General features: G+C 41.9%; 1 protein-coding gene across 1 annotated transcript in view; it reads right to left on the bottom strand.

Annotated features, from left to right (window-relative positions):
• The window catches only part of PPP2R2A (protein phosphatase 2 regulatory subunit Balpha), a 54433-nt gene extending 45853 nt beyond the window's left edge, over positions 1-8580 (bottom strand). The window contains exon 1 of the mRNA XM_085301049.1: positions 8491-8580. Coding sequence (XP_085157175.1) covers positions 8491-8580 — 90 coding nt within the window. The remainder of the gene's footprint in view (positions 1-8490) is intronic.
• Positions 8581-20339: the final 11759 nt, after the last annotated feature.

Below are 20339 nucleotides of genomic sequence, written 5' to 3'. Positions count from 1 at the left end.
CCCGCACCCCGGGGCTGCCTGGCCTTCCCCCCCCACCCCCTTGTCTCTGTCCTTGCCTGGCCCGCTCCGCTCGGCGGCGGTTGGCGCACAGGGCTCGCGTTACTGCTTCGGTGCAATCTCTGCGGGATCTTGTGGAAGTCATCAGTTTCCCGTCGCGGGTGTTTGTGCAAACGTTTTCTTCCTTCTCGGGCGGGGCAGGGCTTGCTAATCCAGATTTCACTTTGAGGTTCGTGAGCTCATACTGCAAACCCAGCACAGCCGCAGGATCGCAACATGCCTCCGGACAGGTCTCCTAAATCATCACGTACGCTATTTTTGCATTTCCARCTCAAAACACCTTACTTTTCTTAACACGCACCACCGTTCGGTTCCCAGCCAAGTCCAGCGCAAAGCACAGCACTGGGGGAACCGAACGTGCCTGTACCGACACACAGATACAGTCAGCCGCCCTGCGCTGGAGAGTGAGCACCAGGAACCCAGAACTGGCCCAGATTAAAGGCCACTTCGGACAAATGAAGCTTCATCTCTACGTTCCTCAAAGGGTTGCGTATGTGAATAAAATAACTCTCAGAAAGAACGATAAAGTAGTGTTTGAAAAGCACTCAAAACAATGGAGCATTCTGAAAAAATGGCAACTCCCCTAAATTTGGGGATATCTGGAACCAAGTATCTTGCTTAGTCTATTTTAAGAGCAATCCAGAGAAAAAGATATCTAAAGGAAATACACTGGAAGTTTGAAAACATTTATAATCAAGATAGGCTGGTTTTTTAATCACTACAGTGTTAAGGGCCTTCCCTTAACAGCCAGATGCACATTGCCCAAAGCTCAGGAACATACTCTATTCTACAGGGTGTTGGCCAAATTTAGTCAATCTCAAATTCAGGATAAAAGCTAATAGTCTTTTTGTTTCAAGATTCCTTCAAAATATCCATCTCAGCCCTAAACAGAAATGTCCTGCAGCCTTTTAGCAGAAAAAATTGCAAACAGGGAAATAAGCTTTAGCATATACCTTATAATTAAAATAAAATCCCTCTTAGAAGAGATTTAGTATCAYGGTGCCAGAACGAAGGCTCATAATTCCAACATTTCAGGTTTTTGTTTTGAACAAGCTGAGCTATAGAATATAATAAAGTATAATAAAAATTAACATTAAATCACAGCCATAGTAATTAATGAAACATCTTGGGAATCATGATCTTTGCCTGGATGTTCACTTGCTTGTTAATTCTGACAACATAAATATTCACACTAGAATTAATGGTTAGTGAAAATCAGCAAGAGTGTATTTTGCAGCTCTGCTTCAAAAAAGTTTGCAAGCACATACTTATGTCCCTTTCAGTTCGTCAGACTTGAAGCATTTATTCAGGTGCTCTGGGGAGATAGTAACTATAACATGTTAAATTTATACACAACCAACAACAGCACAAAGCTTTACTAAACTCTTCTCTATTCCAATTATGTGTTAATCACAGATTCCTGCTCTACAGTCTCTTCAGCTCAGAGTAASGCAAATCTCCAGGAGATAAAAATAATATAGGGATAAAGATTCGCAGAATAACATTTCTGGTGTGTTTGTTAAAAGGCTAGTGAGCGGTCAGTTCACAGCAGTGTAAATCAGGAGCTGTAGCAGCTAGAACAACCTAAATCAAAATGTAAAATGCAATTGGAAGATGATAAAAATATATTAATGTTGAATCACTGATCAAAGAATTAAGGCCTGAGAAAGAACTCTATCAGCAACTCATTTTTTGTCTGCTTTAGTTTCCTAGTAATTTGACCCATTATACAAGATTAAAACAAATTACAGCAATTCAATTTAGAAATAAAGGGAGTAATTATCACCAAAATTATCACTAGAAGTTAGTAATAGCTGAACCATCTTAGGCCACATGAAGGTTAACATCAGTGCAATGTAACTCCCTATATCTTCTGCACTTCATACAATCTAGTTTGAAGCATCTCAGCAAAAGAGATTTCCACTGCTTTTGGGGAAAGAGCATTTCATGGCCTAACAGACTTTACTCTTGGAAAGCGTTTGCTAACGTTCGCCCTGTGAATGTCACCTAATCGTCTCTGTGCATGTAGCCACTTAATTAAGAGCCATTATCAAAACAGCGCTGAGTCACGTTTTCATACCACCAGATGGAGGTTCATAGTCAGCCAAAGGTCCGACAGSCCCTGAACCTGTAGCGCGTTTCAGGCAGGCGGGGACTGCGTTTGGTGCCAGTCCCGGCCCATCTAACCCGGKGGGTTACCCCATTGCCAGGCTCCCTCGAGCAGGTAGGCCCTTGGTTTTATTTGCAGTGAGCCAACTAGCACGCCATGAAGTCTTCTGTGGGCATACGGAGCTTCCATTTGCTTTTCCTGTCAGTCAGGCCTCACTTGACTTGAGTTCACTTTGAGCAGATGCTACTYGTGTAGTCCCAGAAATCTCTCTTGCCAGGGGCCAGAGAAATTCAGCCGTAACAGACGTATAAACAAAGGTTTAAGCATTCCCAGTCCTGCTTCAGCCTCTTAAGCCTACACTGAGGTACTACAAAGGTGCATATTGGAAGTGCCCTAGTGAGGAGGGTCCACTGAAGTCACTGGCTTATTTTTTGGAAAGGACAAACTGAAATTAAATATTCTAGGAGTTCTGAGCATCCAAACTATTGAGGAAATACTCGGAAGAAGGGTAAAATTTATAGTTTAAGTATTACCGCTGCTTTTTTTAAAAAAAAAAGAAAAAAGAAAGAAAAGAAAAGAACAGACAAGGATGGTAGATAACTTTCAGCTCACTGTGCAACTGCCAGTAGCTTTCTAGAGAGCCTTTTCCCAGGCAAAATAATTCGTCAGTAACATCTAATGGCTCTGTAACCGAGTACCCTAAACCACTCAGCACTGCGCAAGCCTATGCAAAAAGAGCTCACTGACTTAGATAAACAAGCAGCTTGTGTCATCTCAAAAGTGTAAAGTTCATTGGATTTAAGTTCTGCTGTTGTAAGGGGAAGCCTCAACATTATCTGTCAGGAATTAAAGCTTTTTCCTTGCACCTATTTTACCTGGTGCAAGAAWACAGAAAAACTAATTAGACTTGAGAAGATTTTCATATATTCATGAAAGTAGTAGTTTGCAAGACAGGTTTAAAAACCAGCTCCAAAGCTGATCTGTTTAGAGCAGGTCTAGATTACAATAATTGAAACCACAATTTGCAAAACATTAGTTTAATGGATTGTTTAAGTTTGTACAGAGCTCACACACCTGAATTTTGGCAGGAGTTTCACTTTAAAGTGAGTGCAAAAACGCATACAAGGATACAGGGAAAATGAGGTTTCTAGAAATGAAGAAAAAAGGTCTTGGATGTAGACAGGAAGCAACTGTTTGGAGGGAGGAGAATGAGCATTTTTCAGTCAAGGCAGGGGCTGTTTAGGAGGGTAGGAGGTATCCCAGTATTTTGTAGTTAAATTTTTTTTGTAGTCAAAATGAGAAATAACTTGAGATACATACAAAAAAACTTAAGTTCTTAATATCTTAAAATCTCTTCTTATATTTTGATAAAGTGTAGTTTGTTCTATGGGAGGATAAATCTCACTAAAAGATAAGAGAACTGTTATTGGAAGCTAACACAACCCAATTAAACCTAAAAATGCAGCCGGAGGAACAAAATGAGAGTCACAAGACCTGGATTTAATCYGCACTATAACTTAGCAGCTGAGATCAATAAAGCACAAAGTTCAGAATAACCTGGGACTTCTTTGGCTTTGAATCTTCCACCTCAGGGTAATTCAGACATAACTTTGAGAGCTCTGAACCCTACTAGCAGTAGGGGGAAAAAAAAAAACAGTGATCCTAAACTATGCACTAGGAACAGACGGCAGAAACCTTCCCTTTTTTCTTTCTCCTCCTAAGAATAATTAAACGCCAGACTAGATTGTCCAAAAAAAAGACTGCAGCACATCCACTACCAGACATTTTTAAGAGCAGATTAGGTAACCACCTACTGGGAATAAGCTAAGTAGAGCTGCTTCTGCCTAAGGGTAAGAGATGGCTTAGTCCTTTCCACTTCTGGTTTTTACCATTCTGCATTACAGAACCCACATTCCTCAGCTGGAAAATGCAGGTTCTTTGTACCAGTAACACAGTCAAGGTCAGGATGCTCCAAAACCAATAAACCCATAGTCAGAGAATGTTTTTAAAAGTACCAGATTTCTTTCCCCTATTAATCTTCAGGAAGGGGATAATTAACAGTCTCAGTTTGTTTAAATACACCGAGCTCAGTGGAAGCAGCATCARTAACCACAGCGCGAAGTCGTCCTGGGGAGAAGCAACGCGCAGCTGCCGCGGGGCCGCAGCCCCGAGGAGCGCGAACAGCGCGGGCGAGACGCCGTGGCCCCACGAGCCGCCTCGCCGAGGGGCAGCAGCGAAGGCCCGCAGCCTTCGGGGCGTTTTGTCTCCTATCCAAACCGCCACGGTCTAGCCACAAAAATGTTTCTTTCTGCGCAAAGGTTGCAGTGTTACTGGGGGAGCAGAAATGTCCACGTTTCCCTGCGGACAAACCCGCTGCGGAGGAATCAGGTGACGCGAATAGGTGAAGGAGCAGCCTCGGAAACCTTCGTGAAAGGAGTTTGCTTAACAAAAGCAGGAAGCTGAAAGCAAGCGTGTTAAAAACATTGTTTTTTATAGGATTTCCCTGTTATTTTTTAATAGTGGGTTTTAGTATCTCCTATTTGAGGTTCTCACTAAAGCCAAGTACTTTCATGCATTAATTAAAAAGCTATTATCTTCTCCTGTGCGTTGGAGGAATTACGCCCGTGGAGGTTTATTTCAAAAGGTGTATGAAAATATAAGTATCTCAGCTCAAGTGCTGTAGCTGTCCTCTCTATAGCACTGAAGCCATTGTTAATAAAATATGTATGTATATAAGCCAAATGATCTAAAAGAAAAGAGCACTATCAGCTCTTTGGAATCATGATTTGTGCTTTGAGGGCTGTAGTTTTAGTAGGATTTTGCAGTAAGAAAGTTAATTGCTATCTCTGCTGCTAGCAGGGTGTGTGAACTTATCACATCAAGGATTTGTGACTCCAGAGGGAAAAGTCAAAATGTGGTTTCTAAATTTCTAAAAAAAAAAAAAAAAAAAAAAGAAAAGAAAGAAAGAGAGAGAGCCTCCTCAAGATAGACTCTCTTTAAAACATTCTTGATTCTTAGCTGTGCTATAAGAGGGAGGATGACTCTGAGTAGCAACACTATTATCCTATTGCTAGACTTGTGGATGCAAAAAATGACGTGTGGCGCTGGTTACTAGCATGATTGTCCTGGGTTGTTGATCCAGCTTATCCCTGGATATATGAGTTTGTTTACCTTTTGGTTTCATTTTTATTTTCRTTATTAACAGCACAGTATTTCTGGGGCATTTTTAAAAGTTTTCAAACTTTCTTCAGTTTAGCAAATAGCGAATATTCAGGTATTTGCTGCTGAAATTGTTCTGAAACGTTCTTTGCTTKCTCTCCTTTATTACACAGTTCTGGTTTGTAAGGGGCTGAAGGTGATGCCAGGAATGAACTGAGAAGGGAAGGAAGGGAGGCCGAAATAGCAAAGGGAATTGTTCCATTCACATGGCTTTTCTGCTGGGGAATAAGTTAACAYTGTAAACAGGAGAGAGGTGTGGTTTGCAGATTGGACAGGAAATCCTTAGTTCTAATCCTCGCTGTGCTGTTGATTCCCGTGGAGACCTTGAGCAAATGCTCTCCGCTGTTTTTTCATTGGAAATAAACTGGGGATGATAGTACTTGACAAGCTCAGAAGAACAGCTCCTTCAGTTAAACCATTTGAGACGTACTTTGAAAATAGCATGTGGCACATGGAGGCTTGACGTTAGCTTGGCCAGTTGTCCCTTACGTGGCACTGAGGACTAGGGACACATGGTGGCCCAAGTCACCGGTGTCAATATATAGGCGTTGTTTTTCTCAGGCGTAACAGTGCAAAGCAGATGCTTTCCCAGGGATGTGAGGAAACGTAGCCCCACCGCTGTTAACCGGTGTTCAGCGTGATTCGTGGTTGGGCTTTTGCTCGCTTTCCTTGGTACCCCCTGGTAGCTGCCGTTAGCCCTGGTGTAAGCAGACCCCTYAACCTTTTCTTCCTCGGGCTGCAGGGAGCACACCTGCAAGTGAGGACCTCTGAGAAGGGATTGTGGCTGAGAAGAGCTTGTGTTTCAGGAGGAGTCTTCTGTGTGTCAAGCCCACGCACAAGCTGAGCAGCACGGCAGCCCCTCGCACCCTGAGACCCCGCGTACCCGCTGCGGCTGCCTGGCAAGCTGCTGAGCTGTGTCTGGAGTGAGGGGTCCTGCTGTGGGAGGTGGGCTGGGAATGTGGGAGAAGCACAGGGACCGGAGAGGTGACAGCCCCGTGCGACGCCTGGGCGACGGTTCTCATTTGTTACTGCTGATGCTCTGCATTGATGTAAATGACTGCGTGGATGATGAGTCAGACTTGCATCATTATCATCCTACTTTAGGTGGGGAGAACCTGTGGTAGCGCTGTCTGGTAGCAGCAGCATAGAAAGGGGAAAATCCAGACTCCTRAGAAGTATGCCTTTATCTCAGGTTTCTCTGTTTTTCTGTAACTAGTGCTTATGCTTAATTTTCAATGGTACTGAGTGTACACAACTCGTGCTAGTCTAGAGAAGCCCATAGAAATCTTTTAAGTTCTGAGACCTAATTTTCTTCCATCAGGTAATTAGAGAAGGAAAGCTCATTAAACATTTGTCAATGTTATTTATCAAACTTTCTTRACTTTTCATATAGTTGCAAGCATTTTGATTTGGCAAAACTGCTGAGAAACATTGCTGAAATTTGGAGAAGAAATTTCTCAGTGTTCTTATTTGTAAATACCTTTATTTAAAAAAACATTTAATACTTTCTCTGAGCACCTCTGTAAACTCAGTTGAAAGATATCTTATTTTGAGAACCTAAAGAAACTGGATTCCAATTTGCATTTGTCCTGAGCTTGATACGCTATCCTGAATTCAGCCACAAAGTCTTAGATTYGTAGACACTCAACTGTCTTCTATTATGCTCCCTGGGATCTGTTTTTCGCTCAGCTCAGAGCTACTAACATACCAATATTGCTCCAAATACAAAATTTTCTCCACTTCCAGTTGTGAAAATTCACCTCACTGGTGGGAATCTTCCTACTTCATCCAAGACATGTTAGAGAGTTTGCAGGAATTGCTTTTTTCATGCTTCTTCATTTGTTCTTTCTCCTTTTCAACATATTCCCTTACTCCACTTTCTCTTCTCCCTCCCATTTTTTTTTCCTTCATCTCTCCCCTTCAAAATACAAACTGAGATTTTTACCTTCATAGAAGCAAAAAAGAACAGAAGTTACTGCAGGCCCAGTAATTTTCTGTTCACTTTGCCCCCACCCCTGCAAGTCACTGTGCATGGAGGAGCCAAACTTATGAATGACCTAGGGACTCTCATGAGACTTTTGGTATCAGGACCCAGGCCTCTGAATTACATTCTTATGCTTTAGACAGAGCTGTTCTCAGCCTGGCAAATGGGAACCTATTCACAAGAAACTGGTGAAGGAGGGAGCCACTTGGAATTAAGCCTGCCAGTAAGTGTCCGGATTGCWGCCACAGACGATTGCTGTCTTCTGGGAGAAAAATGTGTCGCTTTCTCCAGAAATCCCGGAGCTACAGTATATTCAAGTTCTTCAGAAGAAGACTGCACTGAAAGTAGCTGTGAACGCCTGAGAAATATGGAAAGGGCAAGTTGTTTAATGGTGGCACTTAATTAGCCTACCCTAGAGACTATTTAAAAATCCTAGGCAACACTAAGCCCTGAATTATTATGGTTCCTGACTCTCCTCCCTTTCCTTTGCAATGCCTCTGTCCTCTTCACACTTATTTCAGTACCTGGAGTAGAACAGTTTTTCCTTTTTTGCTTCCCTGTACATATGTTTTTGGAAATATCCTGTTTCTTCCTTTCTCTCTGCCTTTAAGCAAATCTCTGTATTTATATCACATAAAAATATATATGTGTATTTTTTAACTACAGTTTACTCTGCAAGAGACTCTGCAAGAGATGGGAGACCTTTACTGACACTTGTGTATCAGTTAATTTAAACTACATGAAGCTTGTTCTTGAAGGAGGTTAGAACTTCTTTCTTCTAAGTCATCAAATTATATCATCCATTTGTATTGTTTATGTCCTATTTTTATTTTCTATTGTTTGATTAAAACCAATATACTCTCAAGAGGGTATATTAAACATAATGTATAAGCACTAATTKTTCTAGCTGATAGCTAGGCCTTCCAAATAATGCATAGGTTCTCATTTCTGATACTTTGGTGTAGACCTACAGCTTATTTTTCCTGGTATACAAGCAGTTTAAATAGTAAGCAGGATAAGAAAGTGGAAATACATTTTTTTTCCCATAAGACAGTAATATTTTCTCAAAATCTTTTTGCTTGTGTTTCACTACTCCCTGTTTAGCTGTTGGTTCTCCCACCTGCATAAACACAGCAGATATGTGCTCCAGTCCCTCCTGGAGGTCAGGCTTCCGAGAGTGACGATGCACAAGCCGGAGACCTTTCGGCATTGGGGCACCTCAGCTTTTTATGGTCTATAATTAGAGTCCCACCTCTTCATCGTTCTATCGTCAAACTTTGATTTCAGACTCCCCTAAGGGGGGCTGCTGCCTACTCCAGCACAAGCAAAATTGAGACAGATAAAGCTGAAAGAGTAATTTAAGAGTATGTTGTGCCTTTTGTCTTAGAACCCTTTGCCTACTCTCACAGAGGTCAATATAGAGAGATCATAATCTTTGATTTCAGTGACATTTAGTTCAGGCTTGGGTCGAGATCCCACTGCTAAAATGCTGACACCTTTAAAATCAGATGTTGACACAAAGAGAGAAATCTTAGTCAGGGTCCACATATATACATGTATGTGAATATGCATCCATTTGTCTTCCGGTAAGAAATACGAAGATTTTAATATTTGCATGGCATATCTATATAAGGATGAAAGCATAGTAAGTAGACACAGATAGATCCAGAAGGCATCCAGATATCCTTGAAATGAGCCATCTGTCTAAACTGTGTGGAATTTAGAGCATGGTCACATTAGCACACGAGATCCAGTTGATACGCCTGACAAGWCACTGAGTTACTTGAGTAATTAGTTGCACAGATTTGCCTAGTATGTTGCGCGCAAAGTGAAACAAGTCTATCTAAACTACTAGTGAAGGGTTCAGTTACTTACAGAGGTTCAGGTTAACCCCCTTTACTTTGCTTAACGATAGCGTTAGAGCTTGCATGGAGCTAAAATGTTACTCCTAGCATTAAGCCAGACCACTCCATGAAGCTGGKTTTTTGCAGTTTCATTATTTTAGTTGCGTTTTTAGTGAAGTGAAAAGTAATCTCTCATCAACTCTGCCCAAACCAAAAGGAGGTTTACATGTTCATGCTCCGTGTCCATTTCACCATAGGAGCTTCTGACTTTAATGGCCAATTCCAATTAGGTTTTGTAGTAATAGGGGTTTCAAGGATATTGGACTACATACAAATTTCAAGAAAATGTGATAGAGATAGATACAGCTCCAATTTTTACCTGCCCTGACAAAGARGCTGCGTTTGGACCTTATAAGCCTCTGGAGAATCCATACTGGAAAAGTGGTGTTAAAATGATTCATCTCTAGGGAAAAAGCTGTAATCAAAAATTGCATCTTACTAGACACTGGTGACTCCAACTATAAGATACAAGCGTTTAGGAAACCAGACTTTTCAAGTTCCGCTGCTCACGGAGCTGCTTGTTTCAGCTGCTGCTGCTGTGTACAGAACCTCCTCTGCTTGGCTCTTGGTGGTGACATTGAATTCACAGCTGAGCTGCCCAAATGCAGAGAACTGCAGGATTAGAACAAGTCAAACAGATCATCATATTCCATGTTTTCTTTATCATAATTGTAAAAAGAGGAATAAAATGACAGTAAGGCAAATCAGATACTCTTTGAAAACACAGACCTACTCTTCAGGCAAACCTGGACCACAAAACAGTGCATACAACACGTGTTTAAGTAATCAGTGCTAGAAAGTTACCTTCTACCCAAAAAAAGGAAAAAAAAAAAAAAAAAGCAAGCATAGGTTTTCTGGTTTGAGAGAAATTTCATCTTTCCAGAACTTGGTTTTAATCCAAATTGGACAGCAGCTAGAAATACTTTTAATTTTCCACAAATGAGAAGTTCCCTGAACTCTGCAGGGGCTCTGAGAAAGCAACAAACTTATCACTTGTGTTTCCAATAGCGGGCAGGAAATTACCAAGAACATCAATTCAGTGAGTGACTACAGGGGGTTCCCATGATCTGACTTCCTGCAAACCTGCCAGGAGAACTATAGTGCTGTAAAATACCACGAACCTTTATGACCTATGTCTCCAAACCAAACTAAACAAGGTACAGACTCTTTGCCAAAGGACTCGGACGTTTCCTTCTCCCTAGACCCTTTGGAAACAAACCTCTGGTTCTTCAGAGCAGTCCTGAGCAGTCTACTAGAAATCTTTGGATTCGGCTGACGGGAGCCTGTGAATTCATGGATGTTTCTCTTGACAGCAAGGTTCAGTGCTCTGGTTCACAAAACWGTCCTGCAGTGAGACAAGCCCACAGCGAGGAAGGGTGCATGGGCAGGAGTAACAAACCAGAGACAGGCAAAGCACGAATGTTCCTGTAGCCTCGGCCTGCTGCGACGCTTCAGCTGGAGTGTTTGGGTCTCAGCAAAGCACGTTTGGTGCTCTCAGGACACGGTCGTGCGGTTCTTACCAATACGCTGAACACAATGGTGAAGTTAGTGAGTTTATTCAAAAACTGTTGGCAGTTGTATTATATGCAAAGACAAAACTAATTGTAACATTTTATTTAAAGAAAGGATGTAATRTCCATGAAATGATCCAAGATAGAGGCTAGGTACAATGTTCTCATGTGATTTTTTTGCTAATGATTATTTCCTACAAGGGCCTGAAACTGAAGTTCTTGCTCTGCCTGATTCTGTCCAAGATCTTGAACTTGGTCTGTCGCGTTACAAACCAGTGCCCTAAACAAATTTCTTGCAGGCCATTCTCAGAAAAGAATCTGTCTGTCTGTCTGTCTGTCTTCTTTGTACTTTGCAAAACAGCAACAGCAACAAAAGGTTTTGAAAGGCCTTGGTTTTCCATTTCAAAACCTGGAAAACTTTCAGAAATAGAAACTTTCTTTTCCCAATACCTTGTTCTTATAAAATCTTCTTTGTCCACATATGAAACCGAAGCACAAACAGCCCCAATGGCTTGCCAAAGGTCATTCAGCAGATCAGTGACAGAGCTGGAAAGTGAAGTCTTCTCGGTTTCCTTTCTCAAGTCTTACCTACAAAGCCAGAGAAGATAGAGRTTTGCAGGTTTTCAGAGCTGATTAATACTCAGGAGTTCCCGCTGAGGTCAGCTGAGATACAAAGTGCTGTGTGTTTCAGGAAATCCTTCTTTGATCTGACTTCAGTTGCAGGTTCTGAGCCCTTGAAAATCTGTCTGTGACCATTCGAATCACTTCAGTAGTTCATGGCAGAGGCAAGAACAGATCACGGTGTGTGTATTCCTGCRCCCTGTCTTTTGCACCTGTCTCCCATTCTCTTGCTCAAAATGATCCTTTTACTTCTTAATTATTCCATTCACCCTGTTTCATTTTACTGTTTACTCATTTCTCAGCCATGTTTTTGCCCAGTGTTCCTCTCCTTGCGTTAAACTGAACATTACAGAAGGAGGCAGTTGTTAGTTTAACACATTGGTTCTCTATAGTCCTTTTATAGAGCAGTAATGAGTATGAGGCAACTGCAGTTGGGATCTATCACRAGAAATCAGAACAGTTATCACAGAAGTGAAGCTGCTGTGTTAACCTGCCGAGGTATTTTCCATAGTAACTTGAAATAGATCCGCTCTGCCTGCTGTTTCTTCTGACTTTTCTCCTCTCTGTAGTGCCAGCATCAGCGTAACTGTTGCAGCAGTCAGTGTGGAGTACAAGTTTCATCTGATGTTGTGAAATTTGCAGCTTCACCGTGCTGAGCCCCTCCTTCACTCCCAAGTCATAGGCGAGCCATTGGTTTTAGTTTTGTGGTTGCCACCCACACAGCATGGATTATGTGATCCAAAGAGTGCTTTATACAAAATGGAGCCACTGTAGAATAAATACCTCACTTTTGTTGTGACCGTAACGGGTGTTTTATTTACCAGGAAAGGACTGTCACCATGGGTGAATTCTAAAATGAGCTGATTCTGGACACATTGCCGAATTCTACTTCAGCTGGGGGTGACACTGACACTGGCCTGGAGTGGGAGGGGAGGGAAGGAGCGCACAGTGAACTGCAAAATACTGTCCGCAGAGCCCACTCTGACAGCTCTAAGTTTGCACGAACCAGTCTTGTGTTTATCCAGTGCTGCTCCCTGCCTTTAGAAATGTGGTTTTGGCCAAATCAGAGTCTTCGCGAGGAGCGTTCCAGCCCRTCTGTGACTCCTGCTGAGTAAAACAATAAACCACCAGACCTTTACTTTCTTGGTGTGTGATGTTTCTAGGACTTGTGAAGAGGGTGCAGCTAYGTGCACTTTTAAATATTGGTGTTCCTCATTCTGTACACATCAACAAAACAAAGCGATCTGAGCTAAGGTTTCCGCTTGCATCTTGTCAGAAATCACTCAAGAGTTGAATGCAAATGTAGAAAAGTTCTAACAAGCTCCATTGCCTCGCAATATGCAATCTCAATGTTTATATAATACTTTTTATATAATACTTTTTACACTAAAACTGCCTTATTTGATTAATGAGTTGTATAGATGTAGGATCTACTTTACATAGTACTGAAATGCAGCCTTTTCTAGGGTAGATTTTGGAATCTGTTAGGTAGCAAGTAAGATACAGTATGGATCAGAAAGGGACTGATCCTATTGGTTTTCTTCATAAAAAAGAAGAGTCAGTTCTTAATTAGAAGATTATCAAAGAACTTGATGGACCTGGATTTTGTTCCCAATTCTGTTTCACATTCATTGCATGAGCTAGGCAAATCATCTAGTTTCTTCTTTATTTTTCTTTCTTTCCTTTTTTTNTGGTAAAAGCAGGAAAGCAGGGACAATAATGATTTCGTTTGACTTGTATATTTGGGTTCAAGGCAGATACTTCTCTCCCTGCAACTAACATTAGGTGGCCTGACTTCTTTTGGTACCCGTTAATACTACATGAATTATTTACTAATACTACATGTTATTAACTAAGTAAGAGCTGAAATTCCTTTGGATTTATGCATAAAATATATGCTGGATAAGATTTTACGTGACGTCAGCAAAATTATAAAAGAAAACAAAAGGAAAACATCAGATAAAACTGCCTGGGAAATTAAAGGAGAGAGTAATTACCCTTGGTGGAATTTGGCCAGGAACAGAAAATAACTCTCTGAACAATCRTTGCTAAGTTAGGCAGGTATTGTAAGCGCTTTAGAAATCCTTGACATGGGAGGGAAACAAACTCACCATCCCTTTAAATGTCTACAAGCAGTCAGGAGCTTGTTTCTTAGCTGCTATCTGAGAAGGTGTAGAATTTCGGCTGATGTGCCAAGCGGGAGGACACGCTGCTGGATGGTTCCAGACAGGACGGACACTTGCTCGGTTATTTTTGGCCACACGTGCGCTTTGGTCAATGACGCCAGTGTTGCAGCTGTAACAAAGAGCAGCTTCTGCTGCGCTGGGGAGCGGGGCAGCTTCGGGGGGGCGCAGAGGAGGGGAGGGGAGGAGGAGGAAGACTGGGTGGGATGACCCATGTCACATTTTGTTAACAACAATTTTAATTCATTGCTGAATTAAATAGTTACTTRAGCACACTGTGTGAACCAAATAGAACGATTAATTAAGAGCTCATTGCATTTTTTTTCAGTTTGTTTTAAGAAGACAAAAATCAAATCATCATCCTTCCCTAAATTTTGCTTACCTCCCAGAGCGCTGATCTAATCAATGTGGCATAGACTAGCTGCCCTTTAATGGGTCATGCCAGAAGAGATTGCCATTCTCCAGGAAGAGTATATTTAGCATAGACTGGGAAAATGTTCTAAAATAGGAATGGCAATTCCTTTCAGGTCAGTTTTTAAAAGAGGGAGTCTCCATGTAATGGTGGAAGTATGGGAACATTGGATGTTAGCAGGGAAAATCATGGTGGAACGAAGATGCTGGAGAATCAGGAAATTTTGTAAATGGTCAGAATTGCTAAAATATAAATTTTTAGTAGGAATGTGGTCTGTTGGCTAAAATGTTATGAAATGGGAGTTAAGCCTAGAGAAATTATAACTTTAATTCAGATCTGTATGACAGAAGTATAAAATACTTGTTGACAAAATGAGAAATTTGTATGTGAAGTTTCCAGTTTATGTTAAATTTTATCTGCTAATTATTGTGATTTTGGCAGGAGGCAGTTGACAAAATTCTCAAAACACTTCAAATGAAAAGTTCAATGAAAAAAAAAAACAATTCTTTCTCCTGTGTTGAACACTCTTTGAGTGCTTAAGAAAAATTATATCCTAGACAGGCTTGGTCAGGTCTCTCATATTTATATGTTCACAAAGGTATGTGGCATTTCAGTTAACACTAAGATCCAGGAATACTTCCAAGTTCTTCAGAGCAGCTCGGGGTATTTACTCTTGATGTACCTAAGGTTAATATCTGATGCGTGGACAGAACATGAGCTGTATCGGAAGGGCAAGGAACTGTGAGATGGGAGCTCATAAATTATGGTTAATTTCTATTCTAAATCTTAACTGTCAAATRGTGAGCCAACATGGCACATAGAACAAGAAATGATTTCTCTTCTCAGCCTTCTCTAAAGGGAATGGTTTATACTTTACATATTTTCCTTCTTTTTTTAGGATGAAATCAGCCAGAAGAGGGAAGCAATAGCATAATCAAATCAGACGGATGAAGCAGATGTGAAACAAGAGCAGTGAGATAATAGGCAGCTTCCTTTGGGACTTTCTTTTTTTTTTTTTTTTTTTTTTTTTTTTTTTTAAACAGGATCCTAAATATAAGATGTGAAAGGGTAAGCAGGAATTCTGAATCATGTGCACCTATGAAGCTGATTAAGCAGAGAACTGGGTAGCACAGGAAAATTGATTTCTAAAGTGTTCTACTACTGCTATATGCATTACAGTGGGACACTGGTTTTGTCTACAACTAAAAGTTAAGTTTTAGGTGTGCTGGAGTAGGGGAGTAACCCCATAATTTTCTTCATTTCTCTTCTTCTGTAGTAAGCCATACCACTGAAAATGTGTGCATGCCATCCAGTCAATCCAAGTCTCACAATGCAAAATAAATTGTCCCAGTTTAAGGCATGCAGTGTGATATTAGTGTTACATTGGTGTTAGGGCTTTTATTCACCTAATCAGTGTTGAAAAGAAAAATAACATGCTCCTTTTGTAAAAGAACAGAYGAGTTTGGTTAAGGGTGCCTGGTGAGAGCAGCTATATCAGTAGCACAATAAAAAGACAAACCTAGCCTTGGAGGCCAGTATTTGTTATTGGCAGGATATTTTCTTAGCAGACTCCAAAAACTCAGAATTTATCCCTAATTTACTTGCTAATCTGAAAAAAGATACATTTGTAAGGTTTTTGAAGAAGCCAGAGGGTACATTTCYGAAGCTGCTATTCAGTTATTAAAATGTAAGTAACTCCTTTTTAATACTCATCAATGGAACTGTGCACCGCTTATAAAATTCAGGGCAATTTAATGCCTGTTATATGGATCTTAAGAACACATAGCAGATGCTTGCAATGCTGAAACTCAAAATGAATATTTAACTGGTTTGAAGTACTGCAAACTGTGATGTTGATTCCAGTGAGGTTTGCACCTTTGAGGACTTTTCTCCAATGCTGTGAAAAGATTCACTTCAGAAATTCTTATATTTCAGGTAAGCTTCTGTGTTAACTTATCMTATAGGAAATGAGGTTGGCTGGCAAAGGTGAGATGAAGAGTACAAAAAGCATTTTAGCACTTTTTTCCTTCTCTCTACAGAGTTCTTCAATCAGATTGATGGCTTAACTTCTAAATCAGAGCTAGATTCATGACTCAGCTGCAATTTTATTGCTACCCTTTCAATTTTGGGTGGGAAATGTTACATATAAGTGTTGCTTTTCCAGCTGAGGAAAGACATGTATACTGCTTAGCTCCCCATGTCCCAGGAGGTCGTCTGACCTATAAAAATGATAATGTTACCTTATGCTTTCCCATTAGACATGTGGTGAAATATATCCACTGATAGTTACCTTTCAAGCAGCTGAAAGATGATGATTGAAGTGATATATATCTTCTCCTCCTCCCCACCATGTATCTCTCTCATATTTCTATCAAGGACAAGGAGTGTTCAGGAGTTTAGAAGTGGCATATGTAATCTTTCACTTCCAGACTGGCAGTTCAAATCTAGCCAGAACTGGAGACAACTGAATTGTTGCCACCTRTTAACTGTTTACTGACCTGTAAAGGATGAGCTTTTTCTGAGTTTTAGTCTAATTCCTAGAGGATAGGTGTCCTTGAAACTAAAAGCCACTATCGTGGCTGATACTATATTCCTAGGGACATCAGAAAGACTAAAGAATGAATTACTAAATAAGGCCTGGAAATCCTTTCTGCGAGGTGTTCCCTAAAAAAGGGCTGTTCAACCTGTAGCTCTTCAGTCAAGTGCAATCCACAAAGCAGTTTTATGGCTCTGAGAATACTGTCTGCTTGTTGGGCTGAGGGTTTTGAGGGTATTGGTGTACTACCGTGGAGTGTCAAAACCTTTTTGGGTCAGGTAAGGTTTATTATATGTGAAACAGCTATGTACAAACATGACAGGGCTGATCTCTTCCCATCGCATCGGAGAATTTTATTCCCAAGCATACAGGAGATGCCATCTTTTCCTTAAGGCGTGATGTGGGATCCTCCAGCAAGGCGGGCTGAGGCACCTTGCTCTGTTGTTACATGTGCTATGGACATGAGCAGGGAGTTTCAGGCTGTGGTTAAGCCGATACTTTGCATGAACCCTAATTTGTGGTGGTTGCTAATAGSTTCTCGTGGGGCTTATGCACATAAGTTCAAAGAGCCCATAGATGCGATATCGCTATATAATGTGGGAATGTGAGAATTACCAAATTGCTTCATACCTGTGGGCCATTTCGTATGTGTTTCACGTAACAGCTACCACTAGAAAGAATTAGATTCTTCCAAAGGCAAAGAAGCCCCAAAGAAAACAGGCTGGCAAGAATGCGCTCCTTCACAAGGTCTCGTACTAGCTCTTAAYAGAAACTTAATAAAGCTCTGAAAGTAAGGGCTGCTTTTATTAGCAGTAACGGGCCGACCCAGAGCTACGAAGTAGCCGTACTGCTGTTGAGTTCGTCATAAAGTCTAGTTCAGATGCGATTACCRCCTTTCATCTGGGTGGGTTTTTTTAATCTATCCTAGGTTTGTAGGGCTGCTCGTGCTGGGGGACAGCGGTACAGGAAAGCAATTCATTCCTAGGCGGCTTTCCCCATGAGCGAGGTTTCTGCTGCAGCTGAAGCAGCAGTACYGCCGTCTGTGGTGCCTCGCCGAAACACTGCACTAATGCTGCCACCTATGGAAAATTTCGAGACCTGACCTTGGCAGTCCGGCTCGTCCACGTGCGTGTGCAGCTGTGAAAACAGGYTTTGAGCAGGCCCCACTGATCTGCAGATGTAACTCCATGGTTTTTTATTAGGTCTTTGTTAATCAAGACTCGAGGTGGCTCAAATTCTCTTCCTTCCAAATAAATCGGTTTTTGAAATTGAAATTGCTTCCGGAAATTGGTCCTTAAGGCAATATTTTGGCTTGACACTGGCACCTCGAGGCCCCTATGTAAAAATACCACTGGCCTGTTGTGCTAAGTGCTGCTCAAACTTCAGAAAGGGCTGGTGCTGGGCGGCACTTCCAGCCCTCCTCCGCGAGGCCACAGGCGAAGGCGCGAGGGAAAATTTTGGCGCCGAGSGGGAGATGCCCGACTCTGTGCAGGAGACAGGGCTGCACCTCGCGCACCTTCCCCCCCCACCCCGCCGAGGGGAGCCCGGCTTGGTGCCCCCCATCGCCCGCGCGCAGCCCCGCGCTGCCCGTTCGCCTCGGCCTGCGAGGGCCGGACGGCGCCCAGGCGCCYTCGGGATCCACCGCTGAGGGAGCCCCGAGGGGCCGCGGAACCTTCCGGAAGCGGGAGGGGCCCCGGCCGCACTGAGGTAACGGCGCGCTCCCTCTGCGGCGCTGCCCTGCTCGCCGCTCGGCGTGGGTCTCCCTGCTAAAAACCGAGCACGGCGGGGCTCCTGGCAGGTAGGAGCCGGCTTAGTTGGCTGTGGCAGCGTGCGGAGGGGTGGGCTGGCGGGATGTAGCCCTCTTTTTGCTTGATTTTTTTTTTTTTTTTGGTGGTCACAGCCTGCCAGCTGGCGTAAATGGCAGTGTTTCCTTCAGAAATGGGGTGGGCAAGGCTGTGTTGGGCTGGGGAGCCCCTTCTGCTCGGCTTTAAYGGCTCTTTTCCTCCGTTCGTGGGCTCTCACATGACAGGATCTTCAGGTCAACTGGCTTTGCTGTGAGTGCTATAACAGTAAAATAATCAGAAGTGAAAGCTGCTCTGAACCGTGTGTGTAGATAACTTAATGCAATCCTACCACGGCTTGCCGAAGATTTGTTTGTGGTTGTTCAGGTTTAGCTTAACTTACTCGGTGAATAATGTGAAAAGTGCTAGAGAAAGGAGTGCAGTGTCTCAGTATAGCCACTGTGTTTCACATTCCTGCCTATCTGAACCTGAATTAATGTCTTATTGTGAATAAGTCATTATTTCCACAATTTCTTTGTTGTTTTTTCCTTTCTAGCTAATGAGCTCAGATAAGGGGCGTTGTGCTGGAATGGTTTTGCGACTGAGCAGTGTGCATGGGTTGTGTTTCTTCCTGTGCCAATGCCAAGAAAGAAGGTGTTAGCATATGGAGAATAAAATGCTGAGGTGGTGAAGTTGTACTGTGTTTTCCTTTAACAACAGCTACAGGGTTTGGGATGCTTTGTGGAAATGTGGTAGGCACAGTGGACTCTAGAGCATAAAGTTTTTGTTTTAATCCACTTCTTGTTTTAAAAAAGCAAATGCCCTCCTCACCACACATATGGTCAGACTTTTGTGAGCAATCTTGGCCCTTATGTTCTTGCCTTCCCATCTAYGTGTGTGGATGATAGAGGGAAAAGTGGAAAATGGAGGTATATAATGGTTACTGTGCATATGTAATGATACCTTTTTGGACTTTATTGGAAGGAGAATATTTACGGTGGCCTTAATGCTGCAAGGTGTTTAATGTTTCCTGAACTAGGCACTCAATAGCATGTGCTTTGGCTACTCTCTGGCTCATCCTGTGGAGTGCTGTTGCTTTAAACACGGGAGGCAATCTRAGGAGGAACACAGGAAAGTCCAATCTGCTATTAATGGGGCTATTGCTGTTGCATTGCCCAGTAGTAAGAGCTGAGCAAGGRGCAAAGGTCCAAGCATGCAAGTGGTGCTCTTAAGACAATGTTCAACAATCATCAGTGTGGGCTTTTGTGTTGTCTTAAAAATCTAGTACTCGGTTGTTCCTTCAGGCGAGATGGACTGGAGCTTACAAYGTGTAAGTAATATTCCTGTGCTTATGGGTGACTTGGATAAATCCTTTAAAATATGTCTCCTTTCCTCTCCCTATTCCTCAAAAAACAGGGTTTTATTGAGACTTAAATATTTCCAACCTTTTAAAACCCTTAAGAAAGACAGCCTAAAAGCAATAGAGACTGAACTATCCTTAATTGAGTATGTTGCAGTATGGCTGTGACCTAATTCTGTCTGACTCATAAGTGTATTTTGAAGAGGGTGGTTGTCCCATATGTTCCAATTTTTGCACATTGAAATATTTTAAGCAACTTATTTATCAAGATAAGTATTTCTGAAGTCTAACGTGTTATACAGAAATGTTATCATAACYGATGCCTCCCTTTTATTATAAGGCATAACTCACTTTGCAAAGTGATTACTTTCTTTCTTAGCTTTGCATTAGAAGAAGTTAAAGACTTACCCGAACTAAGTAGTTCCTAGTTAAAAAGATAATAATCAAAGCTATCCTATATTATGCATGACCTCTTAGACAAGAATTAGGGCCCTGCTGAGCTGAAAGATATGAAAGTAGGTAACAAAGATGGACAATGTCTTGTTGAGCTTTCAACATAGTGTCAAGCTGATTGCAAGTGTCCAAACAAAAAGTAACAAAGTTGTAAAACTTCTTTGTTGGAAATGTCTGTGTTATGCTTTTACTGCATCAAACAYAAGAG

This window comes from Rhea americana, unplaced genomic scaffold (assembly GCF_003343005.1).
Source record: "Rhea americana isolate MKP2758 unplaced genomic scaffold, rheAme1 scaffold_171, whole genome shotgun sequence".
Lineage (NCBI taxonomy): Eukaryota > Metazoa > Chordata > Aves > Rheiformes > Rheidae > Rhea > Rhea americana.
The sequence above is the reverse complement of the archived record's forward strand: the minus strand, read 5'-3'. Positions and strand labels throughout refer to the sequence as shown.